The sequence below is a fragment of the Coregonus clupeaformis genome, chromosome 20 (genome assembly GCF_020615455.1).
Source record: "Coregonus clupeaformis isolate EN_2021a chromosome 20, ASM2061545v1, whole genome shotgun sequence".
NCBI lineage: Eukaryota > Metazoa > Chordata > Actinopteri > Salmoniformes > Salmonidae > Coregonus > Coregonus clupeaformis.
The window spans coordinates 43,165,969-43,193,744 of record NC_059211.1 but is presented as its reverse complement, the minus strand read 5'-3'; the positions used below and the strand labels follow the sequence as shown (position 1 = coordinate 43,193,744).

Sequence of the window (27,776 nt, the reverse complement as noted above, 5' to 3'; positions counted from 1 at the left end):
TGTTATTTATATATATATATATATATATATAGGGGATACAACCACCCCAGCTCTGCAGATTTTGCTGCGAAGAGACAGAATCATTAGATCATCTGTTTTGGTACTGTCCATATGTAGCTTGTTTTTGGTCGCAGGTTCAGGAATGGGTGAAGAATTGCAACATTTACCTGGCGCTATCTCTGCAAATAGCACTGCTGGGTGATTTAAAAAGTCATAGTCAATCGATCAATAATATAATCATACTCTTAGCAAAAATGTTTATTTTAAATTTAAAATCTGTAGAAACTGTGAAAATGGAAAGGTTCATAACTTTTGTGAAACAGCACAGCTGAAAAATATATGGCAAATAGAAATCAAAACTGGATGGTGTTCAGAGATAGATGGGAGGGGTTGAGTGGAGCTGAAGGGTGTGACCAAAAATAACAAGATAACTAATGTAAAATATACTGTGTCCGTAAAATGTATATAGGTTCAGAACTTTTGTGAAACGGCACAGTTGAAAAAACATATGGCAAATAGAAATCAAAACTGGATGGTGTTCAGAGATAGATGGGAGGGGTTGAGGGTAGCTGAAGGATGGGACTAAAAACAAACAAAAGATAACTATTGTAAAATATACTGTGTCCGTATTATTCTACAATGTAGAAAATAGTAAAAATAAAGAAAAACCCTTGAATGAGTAGGTGTGTCCAAACTCTTGACTGGTACTGTCCAAACTTTTGACTGGTACACTACCAGTCAAAAGTTTGGACACACCTACTCATTCAAGGGTTTTTCTTTATTTTTACTATTTTCTACATTGTAGAATAATACTGAAGACATCAAAACTATGAAATAACACATATGGAATCATGTAAACTCAGCAAAAAAAGAATTCGTCAAATTCCAAATAACTTCACAGATCTTCATTGTAAAGGGTTTAAACACTGTTTCCCATGCTTGTTCAATGAACCATAAACAATTAATGAACATGCACCTGTGGAACGGTCGTTAAGACACTAACAGCTTGGTTAGATGGTAGACAATTAAGGTCACAGTTATGAAAACATAGGACACTAAAGGGGCCTTTCTACTGACTCTGGAAAAACACCAAAAGAAAGATGCCCTGGGTCCCTGCTCATCTGTGTGAACGTGCCTTAGGCATGCTGCAAGTAGGCATGAGGACTGCAGATGTGTCCAGGGCAATACATTTCAATGTCCGTACTGTGAGACGCCTAAGACAGCGCTACAGGGAGACAGGACGGACAGCTGATCGTCCTCGCAGTGGCAGACCATGTGTAACAACAACTGCACAGGATCGGTACATCTGAACATCACACCTGCGGGACAGGTACAGGATGGCAACAACAACTGCCCGAGTTACACCAGGAACGCACAATCCCTCCATCAGTGCTCAGACTGTCCGCAATAGGCTGAGAGAGAGGCTGGACTGAGGGCTTGTAGGCCTGTTGTAAGGCAGGTCCTCACCAGACATCACCGGCAACAACGTCGCCTATGGGCACAAACCCACCGTCGCTGGACCAGACAGGACTGGCAAAAAGTGCTCTTCACTGACGAGTCGCAGTTTTGTCTCATCGGGGGTGATGGTCGGATTCGCGTTTATCATCGAAGGAATGAGCGTTACACCGAGGCCTGTACTCTGGAGCGGGATCGATGTGGAGGGTCCGTCTTGGTCTGGGGCGGTGTGTCACAGCATCATCGGACTGAGCTTGTTGTCAATGCAGGCAACCACAACGCTGTGCATTACAGGGAAGACATCCTCCTCTCTCATGTGGTACCCTTCCTGCAGGCTCATCCTGACATGACCCTCCAGCATGACAATGCCACCAGCCATACTGCTCATTCTGTGCGTGATTTCCTGCAAGACAGGAATGTCAGTGTTCTGCCATGGCCAGCGAAGAGCCCGGATCTCAATCCCATTGAGCACGTCTGGGACCTGTTGGATCGGAGGGTGAGGGCTAGGGCCATTCCCCCCAGAAATGTCAGGGAACTTGCAGGTGCCTTGGTGGAAGAGTGGGGTAACATCTCACAGCAAGAACTGGCAAATCTGGTGCAGTCCATGAGGAGGAGATGCACTGCAGTACTTAATGCAGCTGGTGGCCACACCAGATACTGACTGTTACTTTTGATTTTGACCCCCCCCCCATATATGCTGAGCACTTGTTGGCTGCTTTTCCTTCACTCTGCCGTCCGACTCATCCCAAACCATCTCAATTGGGTTGAGGTCGGGGGACTGTGGAGGCCAGGTCATCTGATGCAGCACTCCATTACTCTATAGCCCTTACACAGCCTGGAGGTGTGCTGAATCATTGTCCTGTTGAAAAACAAATGATAGTCCCACTAAGCCCAAACCAGATGGGATGGCGTATCACTGCAGAATGCTGTGGTAGCCATGCTGGTTAAGTGTGCCTTGAATTATAAATAGATCACAGACAGTGTCACCAGCAAAGCACCATAACACCTCCTCCTCCATGCTTTACGGTGGGAAATACACATGCGGAGATCATCCTTCACCCACACCGCATCTCACAAAGCCACAGTGATTTGAACTCCAGACCAAAGGTCACATCTCCATCAGTCTAATGTCCATTGCTCGTGTTTCTTGGCCCAAGCAAGTCTCTTCTTATTATTGTTGTCCTTTAGTAGTGGTTTCTTTGCAGCAATTCGACCATGAAGGCCTGATTCACACAGTCCCCTCTGAACAGTTGATGTTGAGATGTGTCTGTTACTTGAACTCTGAAGCAGTGGCGGCTCCTGAACAAATTCTCAGGGGGGGCAATTTTTCTGATGATTTAGGTGACCTACACACATTTTAAAAAAGATATGTCCAGCAACAACATGAAGACAGGGGCAGCATATAAGTCAATACTGATATACACATTACTTGCTTCAAAAAGGCCTCATGGTTGAATTGGAAATATGTGCACCTGAGCATAATTCACAACAAGCAAGCAGGAGCTTTTGATAGAGGCTACTGAAAACATTGATGCAAGTTATTGGTAATAAGACATTTTTATAGACTTCCATATTCTGCCCTCTTGTATAGATTTGTGAAAATGAACAGTGATAGACATTTTGCCTGAAAACAACAGAATTTGAAAATAATTTCTAGAAAAGGTAAACACAGCTATCTGTATGGCTTTGTAAAAATGAACAACCATATTCTGGCCAATTGTATAGATTTGTAAATATGAACAACCATATTCTGGCCAATTGTATAGATTTGTAAAAATGAACATGAACAGATTTTTTTTCTTTTTTTTTCTTTTTTTAAAATGAAAAATAACTATTTTAAACAACATCAACTGTGAACTGATTTGGGCGTGTGTGTGTTAAAGAGACAGACAGGGAGGGACAAAGAGAGAGAGAGGCTACATTACTTGTACTGAAACTGTTCTCTTCTCTCTTTCAATGCAGCAAAGCGGTCAATGACTTTCTCATTGAAATCAGGCATGCTGAGGACTAGTTCCCTCTCCATGGAAAGCATGGCCAGTGCATTCAGACGTTCCTGGCCCATTGAATTTCGCAGGAATGTCTTAACTCGTGTCAAATTTGAGAAACATCTCTCAGCTTCAGCTGTTGTCATGGGAGTAGTTATGAGGATGTTCAACAGAGTCACAGTCTCAGAGAACGTCTCCTGGAGGTTGTAGCTCATGAGAACCTGGTACAGTGCCAGTGCACCACAGCAGCCCTTGAATTCAGGATTCTCATAGATCAGAGATAGTTCTGTCTTGAGCTTTGCCTTGCTCAGCATGGGGTATGCATTCACAGTGGCATTCAGAGCCTCATCAGGAAATGAATGGCAGTACCTTTCAAACATGTCTGCTTGCAGTAAGGTAGCACTCACAAGGTGGCCAGAGAAAGAGAACCTTTCTTTGGTGTGATCCAGGATGGTGTTGCAGACCTCTTCAGACAGCCTCTGCTTCTCCTCTTCTCTCAAAGCTGTTCTGGGTCTTTTGGCTCCTGTTGCTTCTTGCAGCTGCTGTTGAGAGGAGTCCCTGAAGGCAAACAGACCAATGTGTTTGTTGTCTTTGTACAGTATTGTTGTCTATGTGATGCACAGGTATATGCAATGTATCCATGTATAGTACAAATACTTCAGTTCCTCTTAAAATGGGCAGGGATGCATAAAGTCTTTAGTGTTTAAGTTAGCCTTTGTGTCTCACATAGCCTGGATGTTCAGCACAGTATACAGTGGTGCTCATAAGCATATGAGCCCATGCTAAAGTTGACTAAAAAGAGGAATAAAAAAGAAAAGAAAATTGGTGTCCTTAAAGGTTGGATTTTCCAACTTTTTTAATTAAGTCATTAAGATCAATTTCCAAAAGATTATTTTTTTATTTTTGTATTCCTCTTTTTAGTCAACTTTAGAATGTGTTCATACACTTATGAGCACCACTGTACAGTACACATAGTATATAAAATAAGCTAGATTACACCACTGGCCATATATAATGAGAATAATGTAATTTCAAACACAAATGCAGTCTCCTTTCATGCATACATTTTCAAATAAAGCTCTGCTTTGAGAAAGATCGAATGATATTGTTTAATCTTACCTTATGGCCTGCACACTGCTTGTGAAGCTGTCGAGGGCACGTTTGATGAAGACAGCATCGATGTCCTTCTTCTGTAGCTTCTGGTACAGAATGTCGACGTGGGGGCATGATTTTGAGTTTGACTTTCTCGTCGTCGGCAAAAGACCGTTCAGTCTCTCCAAAAGCACACTGGCGATTGAGACTGAGGTTGATTCCGAGATGGGAAGGAACTCAAAAAAGCGCTCCTGCACTTTGTGGTTGCTATCTATGTACCTCAGCACAAGCACCAGCTGTGTCTGTGTAGAAACGTCCGTGGTCTCGTCAGCTTGGATAGCTACGAAGTTCGCCGACTTCACCTCCTCCACAATATGTTCCCTCATGACCGCTAGCATACACTCCAGTAGCTCGTTTTGAATGGTCTTTGATGTGCCCTTGAAAACTTTAGCATTTTTAAGATGGTCATCAAACACCTCATCTAATTGTGCCACAAAGTTGACAAGTCCAAGAAAAATACCAGGGTTGGTGGAGCCCTCAGTTTCATCTTTGCCTCGCAAAGCTAACTCAAACACTCCGCAAAACTTCACACACTGGATTAGCCGGCTGAGGATGTGGCGGTTCTTGCTAACCTCATCGTTGTGGCGGCGGACAGCTAGCCTGTATCCCTCATCCAGTTGAGTGGCAATGTTCACTCTCCCCAAAGCAGACAATCTCAAACAGCTATCCATGTGGGTCTTTGACAGCTCATGTTTCTTAATCTTTTCTGAAAGATGGTGCATGTCCGTTACACCAGTCGCTGTCCAAGCGGTGCTGTCTGCCGTGCCGCCTTCAGGGTGAAAGAGTAAGCAGGGGTAGCAGAAGACTGCATTAGCTACATCGCAGCCTGCTAGCCAGGTTTTTCGTTCGTACCAATTTTTGGAAAATCCTCGGGTGTAGGACTTTCCCCCTTTAGTAGAAACCTGTTGAATTATTTAATTTGGTCTGGGAGGTCCTAATTGTTTCGTTGCCAATTTATCTTGATTTGTTCGCCGACAAAAAGGAACTTCTTTCAAAGAGACAATCGAGTTGCACTGAACGCTAGCCATCTTGACAGTAGTACGTGAATTGATTGACGCTGCTACCCGCTCTTTTCTTAGTTATGTTCATGGTTATGTTACGTATGACGAAAGCGCGTAAGTGCAAGCCCTCCCGGAACCCATAGAGATTGTATTGAAAGCTCTGATATTTGAAAAAAAAAAGATTTTACATGAGAGTCTATGAGAGACTTCTGGGGCGATTTTCAACCTGACTGAAATCGCCCCAAAACGGGCGGGGCCATTTGAAGCACGACTTTAGCCTGATTGGACATTTAGTGGCAGATCAGACGTCTAGATTAGAACACTGATAACTACTGTTGCCGTGATATAATTGATTAGAAAAAAAATCCCTTCCTTTTCCCGTTTGGCAGTGCGTCGCCCATATCGCCCTAATGAACACACCGCCCCTGCTCTGAAGCATTTATTTGGTCTGCAATTTATGAGGCTGGTAACTCTAATGAACTTATCCTCTGCAGCAGAGGTAACTCTGGGTCTTCCATTCCTGTAGCAGTCCTCATGAAAGCCAGTTTCATCATAGCGCTTGATGGTTTTTGCGACTGCACTTGAAGACACTTTCAAAGTTCTTGAAATGTTCCGTATTGACTGACCTTCATGTCTTAAAGAAATGATGGACTGTCGTTTCTCTTTGCTTTTTTGAGCTGTTCAAGAGGGCACACCTGTTAATTGAAATGCATTCCAGGTGACTACCTCATGAAGCTGGTTGAGAGAATGCCAAGAGTGTGCAAAGCTGTCATCAAGGCAAAGGGTGGCTATTTGAAGAATCTCAAATATATTTGGATTTGTTTAACACTTCTTTGGTTACTACATGATTCCATATGTGTTATTTCATTGTGTTGATGTCTTCACTATTATTCTACAATGTAAAAATAAAGAAAAACCCTTGAATGAGTAGGTGTGTCCAAACATTTGTCTGGTACTGTGTGTGTGTATATATAACAAATATATGGGGGATTGGAAATTATGCAGACAATTACATTAATGGAAGCCATAATCTATCTGCAATATTAAAGCTGATCTACCATCAAAAAATAGAAATAATAATAATTGTCATATACCAGAATAATTCTGCACATTTGGATTTTCACCCGTTAGCATGTTGCTGGTCTCTCTGCAGTGTTCTGCTGTCCCTTTCTGGTGGCCTGCATGGGTCCTCACATTGAAGGTGGATGACAATGCATTCCCAGTTTCACTGCGGGGACCATACATGTGGACAGGAGCATAGGCAAAGCCCTGGGGCTGCATGGATGATGGAATAGGGCAAGGGTAAGAGGCAACACTGAGTTGGGCTGTTGATCCGTACATAATGTGGGGATGATGGAGTTGGGCAAGGGTAAGAGGCAACACTGTGAGTTGGGCTGTTGATCCGTACATAATGTGGAGGGATCACATCAGGGGAACCCTGGTAGCAGCGATGGTCTGAGGGTTTGAAGGTAGGGGCCGTAGGCATGACTGGCATGTAGGCACCACTCATTGGGCAGAGGGTTTGAAACGAGCTGGCACCACCCATAGATACGTGATGGGAGCTGAAACAGGGCCCAAAGTTCTGGTACATTGGCAAGTTGGTCTGGTCAGGGTTGTAGTCTTGCCCACAGCCAATCACAATCCTAGATCCTCCTGGGAAAGCCACAGCTGTTGGCATCCCGGCCATAGTCTCAGGGCGTGCCAGGTGGCAGAGTCTCCAGGTGCTACCACATGCTTCAGGTGTAACATACTGGCACTCTGGCATGGCTCCAGTAGGTGCTGTGTCACATGGCCTTTGTGAATCTACAGGATGATAATAGAGGAGATTTGTTAAGGGGGTTACTGACAATAACAACACAAAGAGGGTGATGAACTACAATTGGTACATTTGGGTAGGTATGATCAAAAAGAGCATACTACAGTTGAAGTCGGAAGTTTACATACACCTTAGCCAAAGACATTTAAACTCAGTTTTTCACAATTCCTGACATTTAATCCTAGTAAAAATTCCCTGTCTTAGGTCAGTTAGGATCACCACTTTATTTTAAGAATGTGAAATGTCAGAATAATAGTAGAGAGAATTATTTATTTAAGCTTTTATTTATTTTATCACATTCCCAGTGTGTCAGAAGTTTACATACACTCAATTAGTATTTGGTAGCATTGCCTTTAAATTGTTTAACTTGGGTCAAACGTGTCGGGTAGCGTTCCACAAGCTTCCCACAATAAGTTGGGTGAATTTTGGCCCATTCCTCCTGACAGAGCTGGTGTAACTGAATCCAGTTTGTAGGCCTCCTTACTCGCACACACTTTTTCAGTTCTGCCAACACATTTTCTATAGGATTGAGGTTAGGGCTTTGTGATGACCACTCCAATACCTTGACTTTGTTGTCCTTAAGCCATTTTGCCACAACTTTACGTTCAAAGTACATTCATCTCTAGGAGACAGAATGCGTCTCCTTCTTGAGCGGTATGACGGCTGATTTCTTTTCATTTTCCCATGATGTCAAGCAAAGAGGCACTGAGTTTGAAGGTAGGCCTTGAAATACATCCACAGGTACACCTCCAATTGACTCAAATGATGTCAATTAGCCTATCAGAAGCTTCTAACGCCATGACATCATTTTCTGGAATTTTCCAAGCTGTTTAAAGGCAGTCAACTTAGTGTATGTAAACTTCTGACCCACTGGAATTGTGATACATTGAATTGTAAGTGAAATAATTGTCTGTAAACAATTGTTGGAAAAATTACTTGTGTCATGCACAAAGTAGATGTCCTAACCGACTTGCCAAAACGATAGTTTGTTAACAAGAAATGTGTGGATTGGTTGAAAAACAAGTTTGAATGACTCCAACCTAAGTGTATGTAAACCTCCGACTTCAACTGTATATTGTCCTTTTACAACCAATCATTATTCAACTTACATGCTTCTCTGGACCAGCTGTGAATTAACTGGGGTTGTTGTGGTTGAACATACATATGTGGCACTCCCATAATGCTTTGGGAGACCAGTGGAATCATATAGGGTGTTCTTCTGTTCTCCTCATTCACATGGAATGCTTCTGCATTCCGACCAGTGCACTGATGCAGGTGGGCAACCGTGGCCTGGGGGAATGAAGGGGGTCTTGTTTCCTCCTGGGCCAATATTGAGGGATAAAGCAGAGTGGCTGTTGTTTTCTGTGGAGCTGTTACATAGGGGTTTGGTAAAGTGGCTGCTCTTGGTGCTGCCATGGTTGGCACAATAGGAGGGCTAAGCAATGGGAGTGCTCCAGTTTCATGAGCAATGGAAATAGGCGGGAGCACCAAACTGGGTGTATTAGCCCCCTGTCCAGCTGAAATTGGAGGATACACCAAACTAGGAACACTTATTTCTTCTGCTGGTGAAACACGTGGTTGCATGAAGGTGGCTCCAGTTGTTACCTGTGGTGTTGGAGGATACACCAAACTGGGGACACTTGCTTCTTGTGGAGCTGAAATATGTTGGCACACAGGAGTGTTCACCACACTTGTATCCTTTGTCTCCAGTGGTGCTGAGATGGGTGGTCCCATAACATTGAAGCCTGTCATCTCATCTGACACCTTGGGTAAAACACCAAAGTTCACCCCTTTCATTTTATCCACTATCATCTCATTCATGTAGGGGTTGTACCCGTTCACATCAGGTACTGCACTGGGGAAACATCCATCCTGAAGTGCTGAGTTGACGGGCCTCATAATACCAGGGGCTATTATATCATCTGACACCCTGGTTGAAACATCTACATTCACCCGGTTCATTTGATCCACTATCATTTCATTGATGTATGGGGTTGTAGGCATTTGGATCAGGTAATGCTGTATTTATGTCCATGTGCTTGTAAACAGAATTGTCTCCAGGTGAAAGTGGATTCCAACCAGAATGGGTTAAGAAATCCCTATTTCCATCACCAGAAAGCTGAGTGTCCTCAGTCAGCACTAGGGGCGTGACCAATTGGGTGGCTGGCTGATCTTTGACCACCTGCGATGGGGCTGTAGGTGGCGTGAAACAGGGTGTGCTTTCAGGCTGGGTGTTACCTGGGGCACCAGTGGCGTCACCACAAGCTGCTGCTGTTTGAGCATTCCTCATTTTCTTACTGACTGATAAGACTCTCTGAAACACTATGGTCTTTGGGACCTTATCTGACTGCACCACAATCATGTACTCGCAGGGCACAGAAGGTGTCCTAATCAGAACAGCATTAGATATGTGATAGATCTCACTCAGTGGGACCCTCTCGAAGAAAGCTGACTTGGTTCGCTGGCACTGGTCTGGAGCAGCAGAGTTAATATCACAGGTAGCCGTCATGCAGTCATTGATGGATTTCCTGCAGAAGACGACTACATCTTCGGCCTGCTCTGTTGAGATGGGGTGAGGGGACACGTTAGAGGTAACTGCCTGCAGACTTCTCTGGAGGCCAGAGTCATTGAGGTATTGGCTTGCCAGGGAGGTTGCTTGTGCAGCTTCTTCTGAGCCTGATAGACCAGGCAACGTTGTGACAGTGTACAGAATGTCCTGGCTGTGGACCCAGGGCTGCTCAGCATCCTGCTCCTCCACTCCTGGAATACTGGGAAGAGTTGGGAAAATCCCGGCCGGAGGGTAAATTCCAAATGTTTGGACATATTGACCACCAGGAGAGACTGCTGTGGCACTTTCATTCTGAACTGCCAGCGGAGCAATCACAGCTCCAATGCCATGACTTGAGAACTTAGGCACTATAAGAGAAAAAGAAATATAAGGGTAAAGGTATTTGATTGACTTTGAATTTACAAAACCAGGAGATTTGTAATAGTCACATGATTAATGATTTGTGCTGCCATGGACTTTCCATCTTTATTACAGTAGGCTACTCTTCTGGGGCCTCATGTATCAATCTTGCGTACGCACGAAAACACGGCGTACGCCAGCTTTCACGTTCACGGTCAGATGTACTAACAGTGAAATTAACGTAAGAATGTGCGTTCTTCCACGTAAACTTCAGGCCTGGCGTACGTACATTTTTGTGATGTTTGTCCGTTGGCGACTCATAGAGGCAATAAAGTGAAGTGGCAAACATTACACTACGAACTGTTCTATCGCACCTGCCAGATATTGCTTATAATTTGTAATTGATAAATGATTTGCCATATTATTGTCACACGAGTCTTATTAGAATATTCTATTAATTATGCAATTAAGTAAGAACATATATAAAGGATGTGAAAATTGATACAACCCGCCTAGCAATGGCAGCTTTGGCTTTATTAGAAGACATTTTCAATGGACAAATCCGGAGAGAACGAGTTTTTAGGGACCACGGTGATTTTCTGGCCCACGACGATGACTGGCTCATCAGCCGTTTCAGATTTCCAAGGGCTATACTCTTGGAGCTCTGCGCTGAGTTGGGTCCGAATTTGGAAAGAGAGACAGTGAGGAGCCACGCATTACCCGTTCCTTTACAGGTGCTTACTACACTTGGTTTCCTAGCAACCGGTTCTTTCCAAAGAGAACTGGCAGACCGCTCAGGAATAAGCCAGTCGTGTTTGAGCCGTGCAATGCCACCTGTATGGGACGGCATCATCCGCTTGTCTACCAGGTATATAACGTTCCCATACGATGCAGGTGACCAGCCAAACATCAAAGCGCAATTTGCAGCGATAGCCGGTTTTCCTAATGTAATCGGAGCGATCGACTGCACACATATTGCTATAAAGGCGCCATCTGAAGACGAATTTGCATATGTGAATCGGAAACATTTCCATTCAATAAATGTGCAGATTATATGTGATGCACAAATGCGCCTAACAAATATTGTGGCAAGGTGGCCAGGGTCAACCCATGATTAATATATCCTTACAAACAGCATGGTTGGGATGAGACTCCAAGCTGGCAGGGTGCGCGATGGGTGGCTGGCTACTTGGTAAGTTATGCATTTAAATGTATGGTTCTATCTAAAAGTAAAATGTTTGTGTCTGTAATTATTATTACTGCCCATCAGGAGACAGTGGTTATCCACTAAAGACGTGGCTGTTAACCCCCCTCACCAACCCACAAACTGACCGAGAGCGCAGATACAATGATGCCCATTCCCGCACTCGGTCAGTTGTGGAGCGGGCGATTGGGCAGCTGAAATGTCGGTGGCGCTGCCTTGACAGGACCGGGGGGATGCTGTTATACCGCCCTGACAAGGTTTGCCGCATCATACTGGCCTGTGGAGTGCTGCACAATGTCGCGCACAGGCATGGCATACCCCTTGGTGAGGTGGGGGCACCGCCAGATGACCCTGACCCAGGACACGTCAACGTGTAATTGCGACAATATAAATGGTACTCAGACACAAAGTTCATTTTTTTACCAATTCTTTTAATGAATGGCTTATTTCTGTGAGTGCGTCAGTGACATTTTTAAGGTGACTGTTCATTTCTGCAATGGCCCTAACAATTTGTTGTTGTGACTCCAGAACAGCATGCGTCAAGACACGGCCAGATGGACGGGCTTCAGCACTGGGGGGAACATTAGAGACACGGGAGACGCTGGACTGAATGGGCTCTGGCTGCTCAGGTGGTGCGGACTCTGAGTGCGTGCCAGTGGACGTTCCTGCGGTTCCTAAGTCCAATTAAACACAGGCACATCTTAACAGTAATTTGAGTCTGTTCCTTATTAATGGGTACACGCATTTGCAATAAAAGCAGTGGATACGTGAAATCTCTGGTGTACCTTTTGCTATATTGCATGCATTTTAAAATTAAACGGTGGCTGGCTATGTATATCAAAGTTAAGGAAATAAATCTGAGTCACCTTGCTGGCAGTCCTGTAGTATATCCGAGTCTCCTACATCAGCGGATACGATTCCAGAGATGAACGTGTCTCCTACAATAGAGGCAACTCTCTGATCAAAGGGTGCAAGTTCATCGGTCCCTGTACCACCGCCTGTTCTGCCCACACTTTGTCGGTGCGCAGCAGTTCTCCGCTTAACTTCCACCTTTATGTCTGACCATTTCTTCTTCAGTTCATTTACGGTGCGACTCTCAGATCCCACCGCGTTGACGGCATCAGACAAACTCGCCCACTCTTTTTTCTTTCTTTTGTTATTAATTCCAGAGGACAGATTTCCAAATAAAATATTTTTTCTTGTTTCTACCTCTGATAGTAGCACCTCTAATTCGTTTTCAGTGAAATTTCATTTCTTGCTTGCTTTAGCCATGTTCTTGCAGGTTTCTTTTGCCAAATTGGACTAATTACCATATTTAAATTGATTTAATTGAGGGAGGAGACAGGGTGTGGTGTGGTGCTCGTGCATGTGCGCTCAATTTCGCGTTGATTGGGATGTACAAAGAGAATGTATGTGGAATGCTGCGTACGCAGAGATTCATACATCAGATTTTTTTGGTGCGTACGCACATTTATGGCTTTGTCCATACGCAATGTTTTAGTATGAATTCAACGCAAGTCTTTGTACATGAGGCCCCTGGTACCTGTTTTGATACTTGGGCATGGCCTTATCATTATGATATATTATCTAGTTAGGCCTACCTTTAGTTGCATTGAATTCTCTCACAAGGTCGTTGATGGCAAGAGTTTGATTTTCTGTACACAACATAGCAATGAAACCTGTTACTTCAGTTTTCACAACATATTTCATGACATTTGTTTTAAAAAAATGAGTTATTCTCAACAAACATGTGTACCTGTCCTGAAGTGCAATAGCTCTGCGAAGTAAAATGTAGCAAACTGTGAGATGGAATCTGGCCGTCTTTTCACCACTGACCGACCGAGGCCTTCCAAAAGAGTCCTCAAGCCCGGAGGCACTTTGACTTTGGCAGAATATCTGTAGGACATCTTTAACGGAGGATCACCTCGTTGAGAGAATTCTCCTGAAGGGAAATATTAAATCAATTAAATGAATCAAATATATCGGCCTATTACTTGATATAAGGAACACATCAGCTTCTGAGCATATTTCATTTAAATTTCTAAGTGCAACTATTCCATGTAGGTTGTCTGTGTTTGTCTGAAAAGTAGGCCTAGGTTACTTACTCTGCGAAAAAACGTCCTATTTTCTATTCCCGTATTCCAAATGCAAAGAAATATGTTGTCACGTGAATTTACCAAGAGGTAACAATGTAATACATCAGTAAAAAATTAGGCAGTTCGTCATAATAACGGGCGTGGCGCACACGTGGGAATGTCATTATTAGGCTATGCATCAGAGCTTTAGATCACAATGCGTTCCATCTGAAGTTGCCCCCTCCACCTCCATATGGTGCCAACTAATCAAAGAAACGGTTCTGTTTTTCATATTGACATAAATTAAGCCACAAGACCGATGTTATCAGCATAAAAGTGAAACAGCGCATTCGAAATGCAGGTTTAATTGACAACACTTTATTGAAGTTTGTAGAGCTCTGACAACACCACATAGGAACACTTTCCTGTTACAATGGAACCATCTCCATTCACATCATCCTCCACAACCCCACAACAAAGTGGATAGAGCACTTTTCTAAGAAAGGAATATCCCCGTTTTTTTTGGTATACATATAATGACATTTAACTCATTATTACATGTCATTATAAGACACTTTGCTCTTACAGCTGTGAACTTACTTTATATCATCACTTACTGGTCACACACTCAGTAGTCAAAACGTATACATCACACCACATCTTACATCCCTTTACACAATCATAGGAGGAGATGGGAGGTCAGTGACTGACTTTAGTGTAGATAAAACAATGTGCTCATACACAACCTTGAACATGAAAAAGAGTCCCACTTTATCCAGAACATAGTATATTGAAGCCGTTATATAGACGTTTCAGAAATAATTCATAAGAATATGCCATGCTATATGAAGGGTGGCAAGGGGTTATTCCACATTTGACAAGCACAAGATGCAAAGACCATTTATATCCCTCTTCATGTATACTGAACAAAAATATAAATGCAACATGCAACAATTTCAAATATTTTACTGAGTTACAGTTCATAGAAGGAAATGTCAATTGAAATCAATTCAATAGGCCCTAATCTATGGATTTCACATGACTGGGCAGGGGCGTAGCCATAGGCCCACCCACTTGGGAGCCAGGTCCACCCACTGAGTTTTTTTCTCTCCCCCCAACAGGGCTTTATTACAGACAGAAATCCCCTTCAGCACCCTCCCCCTCCTCAGACGATCCCGCAGGTGAAGAAGCCGGATGTGGAGGTCCTGGGCTGGTGTGGTTACACATGGTCTGCGGTTGTGAGGCCGGTTGGATGTACTGCCAAATTCTCTAAAACGACATTGGAGGCGGCTTACGGTAGCGAAATTAACATTCAATTATCTGGCAACACCTCTGTTGGACATTCCAATTGCATGCTCTCTCAAAACTTGAGACATCTGTGGCATTGTGTTGTGTGACAAAACTGCACATTTTAGAGTGGCCTTTTATTGTCCCCAGCACAAGGTGCACCTGTGTAATGATCATGCTGTTTAATCAGCTTCTTGATATGCCACACCTGTCAGGTGGATGGTTTATCTTGGCAAAGGGGAAATGCTCACTAACAGGGATGTAAACAAATTTGTGCACAAAATATGAGAGAAATAAGCTTTTTGTACGTATGGAACAGTTCTGGTATATTTTATTTCAGCTCATGAAAAATGGGACCAACACTTTACATGTTGCGTTTATATTTTTGTTCAGTATAGTATGATTTAAAGATTGTTTATATCATCCTTCATGTAGTTTGAATTAAAGAGAGTTTATCACCCTCATGTAGTATGAATTTGCTAATAAATGATTTGTGCTATGTAGTGCTTGTGTTAAGCCTTTATAATTTGTTGTTTGTTTTAAAGTGGGACACAAGTATGTGACAGCTAATCAAACTTCCAGTGTAAAACGAGCAGACTATTTTTGCTTTTTATTGCTTGGTGACCATACCTCAGAGTGATTATAAAAAGAGTGATACAATACCTTGTTTTAGAGTGTCTTGAATGGTTCACTCATCATCAGTGTGGCCTGATGCTAGAAAAGCCTGATCATACTAAAATGACAGAATATCAAACTTTAATGTGCAGTTTGAATAACTTAAAGCCTACTGTGGTTATTACAATGCCTGTAGTTAATAGGACCTTGTTGCATTTTGTTAAAAACCAGAGTAAATATGAATATAAATGTGTTTTGTGTCCTGATAAGGGTGTTGTCATCCAAAGTATCTCAGGAAAACAACGTTTTTGAAAATAAGCTTTCAGGTCCCTGGGTCACTAATACCATGCATAGTGTGCAGATCAATGCCCACTGCTTAGAAACAAAAATAAATAATGTTAATCTATAACATTGTTTGGACATTGTATTGTGCTAAAATGTCACAATACATTTTACTTGTAAGCTATAATGTGAATGTCAGAAAAAATGTAATAGCAATTTCATACTATTCTGGATTCAAGGTACCGGACTTCAATATGAAAAGTTTTTACTGCATGGTATGGTACACATTCCATGGCACGCTGCGTGATACAATACTAAAAGGTAGCAGGCCACAAAGTTCTTGTTCAATCATTTTTAGAGCTGTTGTCACTTTGTGACTTCACTAACACTTTCTCATCACAGAAAAATTATCTATTGATCAAAATGTTTGTTGGCAGCATGACAAGCAACATTTTGTTATTTAATAAAGGACACATTTCTAAGAAACCAGAGGAGAGAAGATAACTGTATGGATATTGGTCAATGAGAGGGTACTACAGCAGCAACAACTAATACGTTCTCGAACCTTTGTAAGACTACAATTTGACCACTTGATTTAGGGTTATACTCAAACTAACAACTCTTGTACGTGTCTTCCCAAGAATATGACAAGAACAAAAAGACAAAGTTACCTACTGTTAACTGTACTATTATTACCTATGGTCAAGAAAACCTGAAATGGGAATAAGGTGTGCCTCTTCAAGAAGTTACTTGTATCCTATGTATGGTCCACAGAATGGAAGGAAGGGTTGCAAGATTAAAAAAACCCAAATACACTAGATTAAGAAGAAAATTGGTATTGACTATGAAATTGTTGGTTTATTCTATTTGGATGTGTGTATAAGAAAATAAAAAAAATATTTTGTCTGATTAGACTGTCATACTGTGGTTTTGAATGACTTTCAATGTATAATGAAAGCCATGCTTCCCGTATCATCGATTGCACAGCTGGAGGCTGAGTTATTATTACATCAGTGGTCGGCGGGTCTTTGAGGTACCACTTCCTTCAGCGAGGCCATGGCTGAGTGGATGCGCACGTGAAGTCTGTTCTCAAAGTCATAGCCTGCATAATCCTCCTGTGGCAGACCAGAGAACACAATGATGAGCTCACAATCAGAATGGACTGTTAAGACAGGTTGTTGGTACCAGTAAATTCAAACAGGAAATCCCTAACTATTCATATACATGTAATCTGATAACTGTACCTTTGCCTGAAGCAGAAATGCTCTCCCTTTTCCCACCGTCTGGATAGAAACACAATGCAAAAAAACCATCTCATTAGTTTATTGAGATAAATACCTTAATTAAATGTTGACAACAAACACACATATGCACAGATTGTCTGAGTTGAGATATCCTCACCTCTGGCTGGGCAAGCAGGACACATCCAAGCTCATAGCAGGAATATGGCTGCACATAAGAGTTGGTCTGTCGACCAAACTCATCTCTGGCTGCTAGCTGGAATGACTAGATGGGAGGAGAAAGACCAAAGGAAAATCTAATTATATAATAATTCAGCACAAATACATAGATAATGAATAACTAATAAGTGCTTAATTGCTTGTACTGGTATACGATAATATAATGACAGTACAATAATGTGCTCAGGTACAAATGATCTAATTACCTGGATAGCATCTTTATTATTTCCATGGCATTTGTGGATGGAACCAAGAAGGAGGTTTTTCAGAGCCCTGCACGATGCGTCATCCACACTCTGTAACACTACAAAGAGAGGGAACGATGTCTTAAACACAGAAATTGTGAAAAACTTCATAATGTGTTAGTACAGTGGTAAGCACCCCACTGTGTCATAAGAAACTCCTTGACTAAGAGATTCAGTCTTCTCTCTATGAAGCATTTAAGAATTTCATATTTTTTTTAAATAGTGTAATAGAAAGCTTACGCCTGTTGTATTGCTGTTTAGATATGATGACATGTAAAGGATGTATGAAGGTTGGGAAAAGCTCCAGCCCTTACCCTGATTCATTAGCTGCAGTTTGGAGGAAGAACAGTTGGGCAGAGCCTTCCACAGGTACAGCACCTCTATGACTCCCAGAATGCACAGCTCTCTGGTGGGAGACATCTTCCTCAGTCTCTCCGCCTGCAGTACGGTGGGGCAGAGAATGGGAGAGGGTTCATGGTTATTAGTTTCACAAAGTGTGGATAAAGATATGTTCAATACATTTGGATGAAAATGACCCACCCGCTTGAGGGCAAACTGCTCAATCTGGTTGTTCTTTCTCTTGAACAGTTTCTGGACATCTTTGAAGACACACTTGGCACCATCCAAGTCCCCTGCAGCTCCCTGACATACTTTACAGGGGGGTTTAGAGTGTGAGAACTTTGTTTAGATGAAGATTAAATAATGATGATGACCGATCAATGCTCCACAGGTTACTGGAGCAGTGGCTCTCTCACCTCCAGTCAGGTAGGCATAGTAACACTGTGACCACCGGGACTCATTCTTCAGCCTCTCAAACGACCTGAATGCATCCTCAAAGTTCATCTCTATCATACTGCACCAGCCTGAAGTCAAGACAAGACAAATGGGTACAACAGAGGGATTTGTCTCTCAGTGACTGTAAACAGTACATGATGAGTGTCTGGGTGCTCATTTCAAGGTTGGCATGCATGTATGTGAGGGAAACAAGTACCGATTTCATAGAGACACACGTGCTGAATCTCTCTTTGGTCTGATGCGAGCTCTAGTGCATCATGGAAGGACACCAGAGCATTGTTAATTTGGCACTGGAGATAGATGAGATAGAGATAGCACACAACTCATCACTTGACACAATTACGAGCTACAACAACTTACTGTCCTGTACTGTACAACACTAAACGGCAGCATACTGTTATTTAACCTTCAGATGACCCCATGCTCACCTCTAACCTCTGAACCCGTCCTTTAAAGAACATGAAGAGGGAGGAATTGGGGTAGACCACAGCCTTCCTCTGCAGAATGGCCTTGGCTTCCTCCAGGCCTGCCTGAGTGTCAGAACCATCCAGAGCAAAGAAGGGCAGCACTACTGTGTGGTACCACAGGAGGGCCAATCTGGGCAGGGGAGAGAGAGATGCAAACGATTTGTTTGAATGACAATTTAAGATGTTTTTAATAAATATTGATTACAGTACATTCGACTTTGTTAAGATAGTTAACATGCAACCAGGTTTACTTTCTTGTCAAATTAGAGCTTTGTCGTATAGAACAAAATTGAACCCCACTGCAGTAATTTGGTAAAACACCATCTACATTTCATAAATAGCAAATGGTAGTTTCTGTCTCAGGGCCCTTTTTCACCACTAGACATTAAGCTTGGGCATGATTATTGCTATTCTTAGATCTACTAGTCATTATAAGTCACCATTCAACTGCCACTGACAGCAGGCAATTGTACTCAATATGTCCCCAATTCTCTATGACTTCAAATTTTACATTTACATCAAACACCTGTCCCTGGTTCCCTGTATTATACACTAAATAAATACACTATGATTGTAATATGCCATTATGATACTCTATGAGATATGACAAAACAGATGGCCATGTATGAAACAGGAGGAACAAGAACTGTGCCAAGAGCTGGGAAAGAGATGAGCTGAAACACGTCAGCAGAAGCTGATCATGCAGAGTAACACAACGCATCACCCCAAATCAAATCAACATCAAGACCTGTGCTCTGCTTTTCTTTCAAATGATGACATATCTACAGTGCCTTCAGAATGTATTCACCCCCGTTTACTTTCCACATTTTGTTGTGTTACAGCCTGAATTTAAAATGGATTACATTGAGATTTTGTGTCACTGATCTACACACAATACCCCATAATGTCAAAGTGGAATTTTGTTTGTAGAAAATGTTAGAAATGTATAAGAAATGAAAAGCTAAAATGTCTTGAGTCAATAAGTATTCAACACCTTTGTTATGGCAAGCCTAAATAAGTTCAGGAGTAAAAATGTGCTTAACAAATCACATAATAAATTGCATGAATAGTGGTTAAGATTATTTTTTAATGACTACCCCATCTCTGTACCCTACACATACAATTATCTGTAAGGTCCCTCAATCGAGTAATCCATTTCAAGCACAGATTCAACCACAAAGACCAAGGAGGTTTTTCAATGCATCGCAAAGAAGGGCACTGATTGGTAGATGTGAAAAAAATATCCCTTTGAGCATGGTGAAGTTATTAATTAGGCTTTGGATGGTGTATCAATACACCCAGTCACTACAAAGATACAGGCTTCCTTCCTAACTCAGTTGCCGGAGAGGAAGAAAACCGCTCAAGGACTTCACCATGAGGCCAAAGGTGATTTAAAAAAAGTTAAAGAGTTTAATGGTTGTGATATGAGAAAACAGGATGGATCAACAACATTGTAGTTACTCCACAATACTCACCTAAATGACAGAGTGAAAATAAGGATTCCTGTACAGAACAAAAAATAATCTAAAACATGCATCCTTAAGTAATACTGCAAAAATATTGGCAAATAAATGAACTTTTTGTCCTGAATACAAAGCGTTATGTTTGGGGCAAATCCATCACAACACATCACTGAGTACCACTCTTTATATTTCAAGCATGGTGGTGGCTACATCATGTTATGGGTATGCTTGTCAACGGCAAGGACTAGGGAGTTTCTTTTTTGATAAAAATAAACAGAATACAGCTATAAGCACAGGCAAAATCCTAGAGGACAACCTGGTTCAGTCTGCTTTCCAACAGACACTGGGAGACGAATTCACCTTTCAGCAGGAAAATAACTGAAAACACAAGGCCAAATCTACACTGGAGTTGCTTACCAAGAGGACATTGAATGTTCCTGAATGGCCTACAGTAGTTACAGTTTTCACTTAAAATCGGCTTGAAAATCTATGGCAAGACTTGAAAATGGCGGTCAAGCAATGATCAACAATTAACTTGACAGAGTTTGAAGAATTTTTTAAAGAATAATGGGCAAATATTGTACAATCCAGGTGTGCAAAGCTCTTAGAGACAAAAGCTCTTAGAGACTCTTAGAGAAAGGAGCTTCTACAAAGTATTGACCCAGGGGTGTGAATACTTATGTAAATTAGATATTTCTGTATTTCATTTTCAATAAATTTGTAATAATGTCTAAAAACATGTTTTCACTTTGTCATTATGGGGTATTGTGTGTAGATGGGTGAGAAAGAGGAAAAAAAAGTTACACAACAAAATGTGGAATAAGTCAAGGGGTATGAATACTTTCTGAAGGCACTGTACATATATCAGCTCATTCAAGCAGTAAAAAGAACTCTGACAGTGACCTGAACAATATGAACATAATCACTTTCCTTCTCCCTTTGCTTGAATGTAATTCCCTTCAGTTACTACACTGAACAAAAATATAAACACAACATGTAAAGTGTTGGTCCCATGTTTCATGAGCTGATATAAAAGATCCCAGAAATTTTCCATACGCACAAAAATATTATTTATCTCAAATTTTGTGCACAAATTTATTTACATCCCTGTTAGTGAGCATTTCTTCTTTGCCAAGATAATTCATCCACCTGACAGGTGTGGCATATCAATAAGCTGATTAAACAGCATGATTACTACACAGGTGAACACTATGCAGGCCTCACAACCGCAGACCACGTGTAAACACGCCAGCCCAGGACCTCCACATCCGGCTTTCTCACCTGCTCGATCGTCTGAGACCAGCCACCCGGACAGCTGATGAAACTGTGGGTTTGCACAACCAAAGAACTTCTGCACAAACTGTCAGAAACCGTCTCAGGGAAGCTCATCTGCGTGCTCGTCGTCCTCACCAGAGTCTTGACCTGACTGCAGTTTGTCGTCGTAACCGACTTCAGTGGGCAAATGCTCACCTTCGATGGCCACTGGTACGCTGGAGAAGTGTGCTCTTCACGGATGAAACCCGGTTTCAACTGTACCGAGCAGATGGCAGACAGCATCTATGGCGTCGTGTGGGCGAGCGGTTTGCTGATGTCAATGTTGTGAACAGAGTGCCCCATGGTGGTGGCTGGGTTATGGTATGGGCAGGCATAAACTACGGACAAAAAACACAATTGCATTTTATCTATGGCAATTTGAATGCACAGAGATACCGTGATGAGATCCTGAGGCCCATTGTCGTGCCATTCATCCGCCGCCATCACCTCATGTAACAGCATGATAATGCACGGCCCCATGTCGCTGAAAATGTCCCAGTTCTTCCATGGCCTGCATACTCACCAGAAAATGTCACCCATTGAGCATGTTTGGGATGCTCTGGATCGACGTGTACGACAGCGTGTTCCAGTTCCCGCCAATATCCATCAACTTAGCACAGCCATTGAAGAGGACTGGGACAACATTCCACAGGCCACAATCAACAACCTGATCAACTCTATGCGAAGGAGATGTGTCGTGCTGGATGAGGCAAATGGTGCTCACACGAGATACTGACTGGTTTACTGATCCATGCCCCTACCTTTTCTTTAAAGGTATCTGTGACCAACAGATGCATATCTGTATTCCCAGTCATGTGAAATCCATAGATTAGGGCCTAATTAATGTATTTCAATTGGCTAATTTCCTTATATGAACTGTAACTCAGTAAAACCTTTGAAATTGTTGTTGGGTTTATATTTTTGTTTAGTGTAGTAAGTCTCTCTCTCTCTCTCTCTCCGCTCTCTCGTCCTCTAAGAAGTGATGTAATACTCCTACTCACGTAGCTAGCGGGGCCTTCATGTCCTTACTCTCACTGGCATACATGAGGGAGGACAAACCCTGGAGACGGTCGCCAGGGAACCCCAGCAGATTGATGATCTTGAGTAGGTGCGGTGGTACCATGGAGATGCAGAGGTGAAAGAGGCCGTAGCCGAAGCTGACGGAGCCCTTGAGCCGGTCCAGGGCCTCTGCAGTCACAGCGCCCTCCACTGGGACGTTGTGATTGGCCTGGTCTGAGGACATGTCCTCCTCATGGGAGGAAAAGCGCCTCACACAGGTCTGCTGCAACTGACTGATGTCACTGTGGCACTTATTGTACATCTTCCAGGCCTTACGGAGTATCCAGCCTCCTTTGATGTAAGCTGTTGAGGAAAAGATACTGTAAGAGGCAGTCCAGTAGAGATGGAGAATCAAATCCAGTTAACTCTCATGAATCCTATTTTACTTGCAGATGTTCCCCAAAATCAGTAGACTGGTATTAATCATATTGCATTATCGTTGTTATTGAATTATTGTGGATTCAACAAATGATACATTACATGAGAGCTCCTGCTTGACGAAGGAGAGTACAGCGAGGTAGACCTGGCAGTCGGCCACAATGATCTGTCGCTGCAGGCGGTCCACAACCACGACCCCTGACCTCTGGGACTCCAACTGACAGACAGAAACACACAGCAGTCTGGTCATTCTCTGATCAACTCTCAACTAAACCCTCAGCCAGTCTAGCTATGTAATGAAGAAGCCCCCTGTGTTGATCATAAACAGGTCTCCATTCTATTCCTTCATTCTATTTCAGAGAGTTACACTAATTATATTTAGTGTGGGTTTGATATGATATCATAGTTGCCAATATCAAGCTCAATATAGAAGATTGTTAACAAAGATATATTGTTTCCATCTTGGCTTTGATTATTGATACTGATATGCATGCTACATGACCAATGTTGGGATATCCTAAACATAAATGCTCCATGTAAATAAAACATCTCTGTCTGTCTGCCTGCCTGCCTGCCCTGCCTATCTGTCTGTAATCAGTCGTCCACTCACGCTCTTCTTGATTTTGTTCCTGATTGTCTCTATGACGCCAGCGTTGTCACTCTCACACAGCTTCTCCGTTGTCCTCAGGTCGTCACACGCCGTCTGCATCTTCTCCTCCTCAAAGGTCATCATGGCATTCTGCAACATCACACGCACACAACAACAAACACATTTGAGCTTTTCAGCTAACACTGGCACAGTGAAAACACTCATGCAATGAATTAAAACAATAAGGACCAGGTTTACTTAATAATAGGACCAGATGTAGTTTTCATTGGGGTGTATTGGCAACAAGTGTGTTGTAATCGGACTGAAGGAGGGTTATAAGACAGGGGTTACACAATGGTTTCACAAAGCAGGCTCAGTACAAAAAGCCCTTTCTAGGCCACAGCACATGGAACACAGTGACATTGGCACGGACCCTGGAACTAATCCTGTATATAGCTTACTTACTTTCTCGTGTTCTACTTATTTCAATTTCTCATGTGTTTTTGTTCTACTTTATTTTATAGTACTACTGATATTGATTACTGCATTGTTGGGAAAGAGCTTGCAAGAAAGGCATTTCACTGTACTTGTGCATGTGACAAAACTTGAAATTTGAACTTCGGGACCCTATTGTGTGTATCTGTGTGTTACACGGTGACATCAGGATTGTATCTGTGTGTTACGTGTGAGAGCCACACTGTTTCGTCAATAATATCTTTGTTCAGTTGCCTTTTATCACACTGTCAGTCAGAGAACAACATTTACTTTAATATGTAACTGGAACGTTTCCAGAATCACAGAGAGGAAGTCATGAAATAAATCTACTGATTAGTAGATACATACAGAATGCAATGTATGCCTCCATCCTTGTAAATATGTGGTTTGCTTTTCAGATTCTTTAAATGCTTTTTCATTAGTGCAACTATGAGGCCCTCTATGCATCAGTGGTCCTTTACTGATGCATTATCCTTCCAGGCGTTTTTTGCATTGGAGGGCAGAGGAGAATGACGTCATCTCTCGCTTCATGGTGCTCCAACTCTGACATGAGGGGCAGTGACAGGGGAATGTTTTGTGACCATGTTGCGGAAAATCTCTGTCTCCTTCTCTCTTTCTCCCGACTGACCAATAGGGCGACAAACACATCACTGCAGAAAGAGTGATAGTCTCCACAGCAAAATTATTTTGATGAGCTGAAGATGCATCCATTATCGTAATGGCTAAAATGAGGGGAAATGGACAATAGTGGTCTTGACACATCTAACTCACTCAATGCACTGTATGGTGTAATGTCACACACTAACATTGTTAGGATGATTCATTTCATTTGCCCTGTTTCTCTTAGCTTGCATGCTTGTGGTGATGTCATGAGAGAAAATGTCAGTAGAGGTAGGATGTGATCCATCACCAGGGAAACAACCAAGGGGTCATGGCAACCAAGGGGTCATGGCAACACATCTGTCCTGCAGCCAAGATGCAGTTTGAGGAAACTCACCAGGAAGCTGACAAAACTGGCCCCAAAGCTCATCAGTGGACTGTGAGTCCTGAAGGGAGAGGACAACATAGAGTTAATGGAAGGGAGCGATAGACACATTAAGGATGGAAAGTATGGCGAAGATGACTAAAATAATATAATACTTACAAAGTGAGAGAGCGATAGAGACAGTTACTTCTGCCTAATACCAAACATAATTCAAGAAAGCAGGGGAAATAGTAGCCAGTGAGTGTTGAGTATTGACTAAGAGGAAAAGGTATGTTACTAAGGATAACTAACTAAAGGTAAACAAGATCATAATTGATGATCAAAAATCATTCATCAATTTGTTATAAAAATAACCATGAACATCTTAGTCACTATTAGAACCAGATATGTTTTCCCACATAGTGCTTTACAGAAAGGGACATTCAGTCCTTTCCTCTGTGTTTCAGCATCATCAGCGACTCATGGAGGGAGAAAGGCTTGATTAACCAGGGAGCTAAAATTAGCACAGTAAGTGGCAGTTTCTCCTGTTGGCACTGGATTGCTGTGAGTGCAGTGCACTATCCTTCCATTTCTCAGTCACCATTACCCCTTCAACTGTTGTTTGGAATGTCAGGGCCAAGCTGTAGTGCATAGCCTACTATTTAATGTTTGGGGGGCTATGAAGGGGGATAGTTTGAAGAGACAAGGCCAGATTTAAATGTAGACTTTCATTTGCCTATATTGTACACTCCCTGCCTGTTTCATTACAGTATTTTACACCAACTCAGTAGCATTTACCTGCAGCTTTAAGAGTGAATAATAAATAATCATAGTCACAGGTGCAAACAGGCTAATAATTTAAAAGAAAACTATGCCTAACCATGTTTGGCACCAGTGTGTTCTACCAAAGATAACAAATGGTCTTTGTGTTTTGGACTTTAGTTGGACAGTGTGTTTGGGGAATTACTAATGCAATTGGCCACTGAGATTGTAATACTTTAATGGTACCAAAGCCTTGTATAGGCCTAGAATATAAATAGCCTGTATGGCTCTGATGGGTACGATCTCTAAGGAAATATGCTGAGCTCTTTTGTTTTATCAATATTTCTGTCCAACTTTCAATTTGTTGGGGGGTACATTTGCATAAACTTCCATGTGAATATTGAATAATGACTCAAGGTTATCTGTCATGATTAGATTGGTAAAGCAATATGATGCACCTACATATGATCATATAATAGGCTCTGTTTTATGAAAATATATTACCTGTATTTTCTGAAAAGCTCGTCGCTCTCCTTGAATCCGTTGTTGAGAAGCATGTTGATACCTTGAAGAGCGAGCTCAGCATCGTCTATTTGCTCAGCTTTCTCCTCTACCTGCTGCTGCTGGGAGTGCTCGGGGCCCGCCATTGTTTATGCCTATCGTCTGCTTGATATAATTAATAAATTCAATACAGGCCAAAATGTTGTTCCAAAATGATTATTCCCTGTAGACTATCCCACCTTGGTTATTGATGATGCCACTGTGCCGACATATCCTTACAAATGAGGTGAGAGACGCTCCTTTCGAACAAAATTCTGAAGTTGTCACACCGGTGCAGCAATAAAACCTCTTCAGAAGGCGACGCAAATCGGCCACAGCTAAATTAATCCTCGGCGCGCATCCGAGCTTCGTGCAAATGCACCCTTTACATGCTATTTCTATGATTAAAATAGGTATAAATTCATTCAGAAATAGCTGTTCTTCCTCGTAATTTACAATCTGCTAGCTGGTCGTCATCATATTTGCAATGCACACAATGAATGTATTTTCAGCCTTGCTGTGTTTTATGCTATTACATAACAAGAAGAAAGGGCTGTTTAGCTTTTTTGTCTGCCCCACGCAATGATTGTCGTCAGTCGAAAAACTGATTGTCGTCATAACGTATAGCGCATCTCTAGTAGGAGGTTTCAAAGATGAAGCCTGCTGTGATAAATCAGCAACCTGCCATCGCACTGTCTGCTGGCTCAGCATACACTGCCTGCTGCCTATTTCCTCAGTACACCTTCCTATGTCCTGCTGTCTCCAGTTCTCAGAGCAAATTTGATGACACCAACAACCTTTCACATCACAGCCAGCCAATAGGCGCGAGCATCAGAACAACAGCAGTGAACTGTCACATCCAATGGTCACATCAGATCAAAGGACACACACACCTCACAATCCTCAGCATTGAAAGGCAGTGGCGTGTATTCATGGATGCCAAGGGAAGCCAGGTTTCCCCCAAAAATGGACAATATATATATATACAATACCAGTCAAAAGGTTGGACACACCTACTCATTCCAGGGTTTTTCTTTATTTTTACTATTTTCTACATTGTAGAATAATAGTGAAGACATCAAAACTATGAAATAACACATATGGAATCATGTAGTAACCAAAAAAGTGTTAAACAAATCAAATTATATTTTATTTTTGAGATTCTTCAAAGTAGCCACCGTTTGACTTGATGACAGCTTTGCACACTCTTGGCATTCTCTCAACCAGCTTCATGAGGTAGTCACCTGGAATGCATTTCAATTAACAGGTGTGCCCTGTTAAAAGTTAATTTGTGGAATTTCTTTCCTTCTTAATGCGTTTGAGCCAATCAGTTGTGTTGTGACAAGGTAGGGGTGGTATATAGAAGATAGCCCTATTTGGTAAAAGACCAAGTCCATATTATGGCAATAACACCTCAAATAAGCAAAGAGAAATGACAGTCCATCATTACTTTAAGAATGAAGGT

General features: G+C 42.2%; 1 protein-coding gene and 1 long non-coding RNA gene across 6 annotated transcripts; one reads left to right on the top strand and one right to left on the bottom strand.

Annotated features, from left to right (window-relative positions):
* Nucleotides 1–10,836: 10,836 nt before the first annotated feature.
* Nucleotides 10,837–12,391, top strand: LOC121532696. Its single transcript, XR_005994370.2, has 2 exons — nucleotides 10,837–11,915; nucleotides 12,050–12,391. It is a non-coding gene; the product is annotated as an uncharacterized LOC121532696 (long non-coding RNA).
* A 2,434-nt stretch (nucleotides 12,392–14,825) lies between these two features.
* On the bottom strand, nucleotides 14,826–27,062 carry LOC121533447 (tetratricopeptide repeat protein 39C). Of its 5 annotated transcripts, XR_005994465.1 has the most exons (16): nucleotides 26,276–27,062; nucleotides 25,043–25,091; nucleotides 23,572–23,700; nucleotides 23,064–23,178; nucleotides 22,526–22,886; nucleotides 18,709–18,877; nucleotides 18,477–18,570; nucleotides 18,241–18,348; nucleotides 18,026–18,135; nucleotides 17,800–17,923; nucleotides 17,447–17,544; nucleotides 17,182–17,286; nucleotides 17,025–17,063; nucleotides 16,790–16,895; nucleotides 15,547–15,616; nucleotides 14,826–14,865 (listed from the first exon to the last, which is right to left on the bottom strand). XR_005994465.1 is itself a non-coding variant. In XM_041839394.1 (15 exons), exons 1-14 carry the CDS (start codon nucleotides 26,416–26,418, stop codon nucleotides 16,791–16,793), a joined length of 1,749 nt encoding a protein of 582 aa, XP_041695328.1. In that variant the 5' UTR covers nucleotides 26,419–27,062; the 3' UTR covers nucleotides 14,827–14,865; nucleotide 16,790. The 5 variants fall into 5 exon arrangements, 3 of the variants coding, with proteins under 3 accessions (XP_041695328.1, XP_041695327.1, XP_041695325.1); XR_005994464.1 differs by having other exon boundaries at nucleotides 15,547–16,895; XM_041839394.1 differs by lacking the exon at nucleotides 15,547–15,616 and having other exon boundaries at nucleotides 14,827–14,865.
* Between the last annotated feature and the right edge of the window lie 714 nt (nucleotides 27,063–27,776).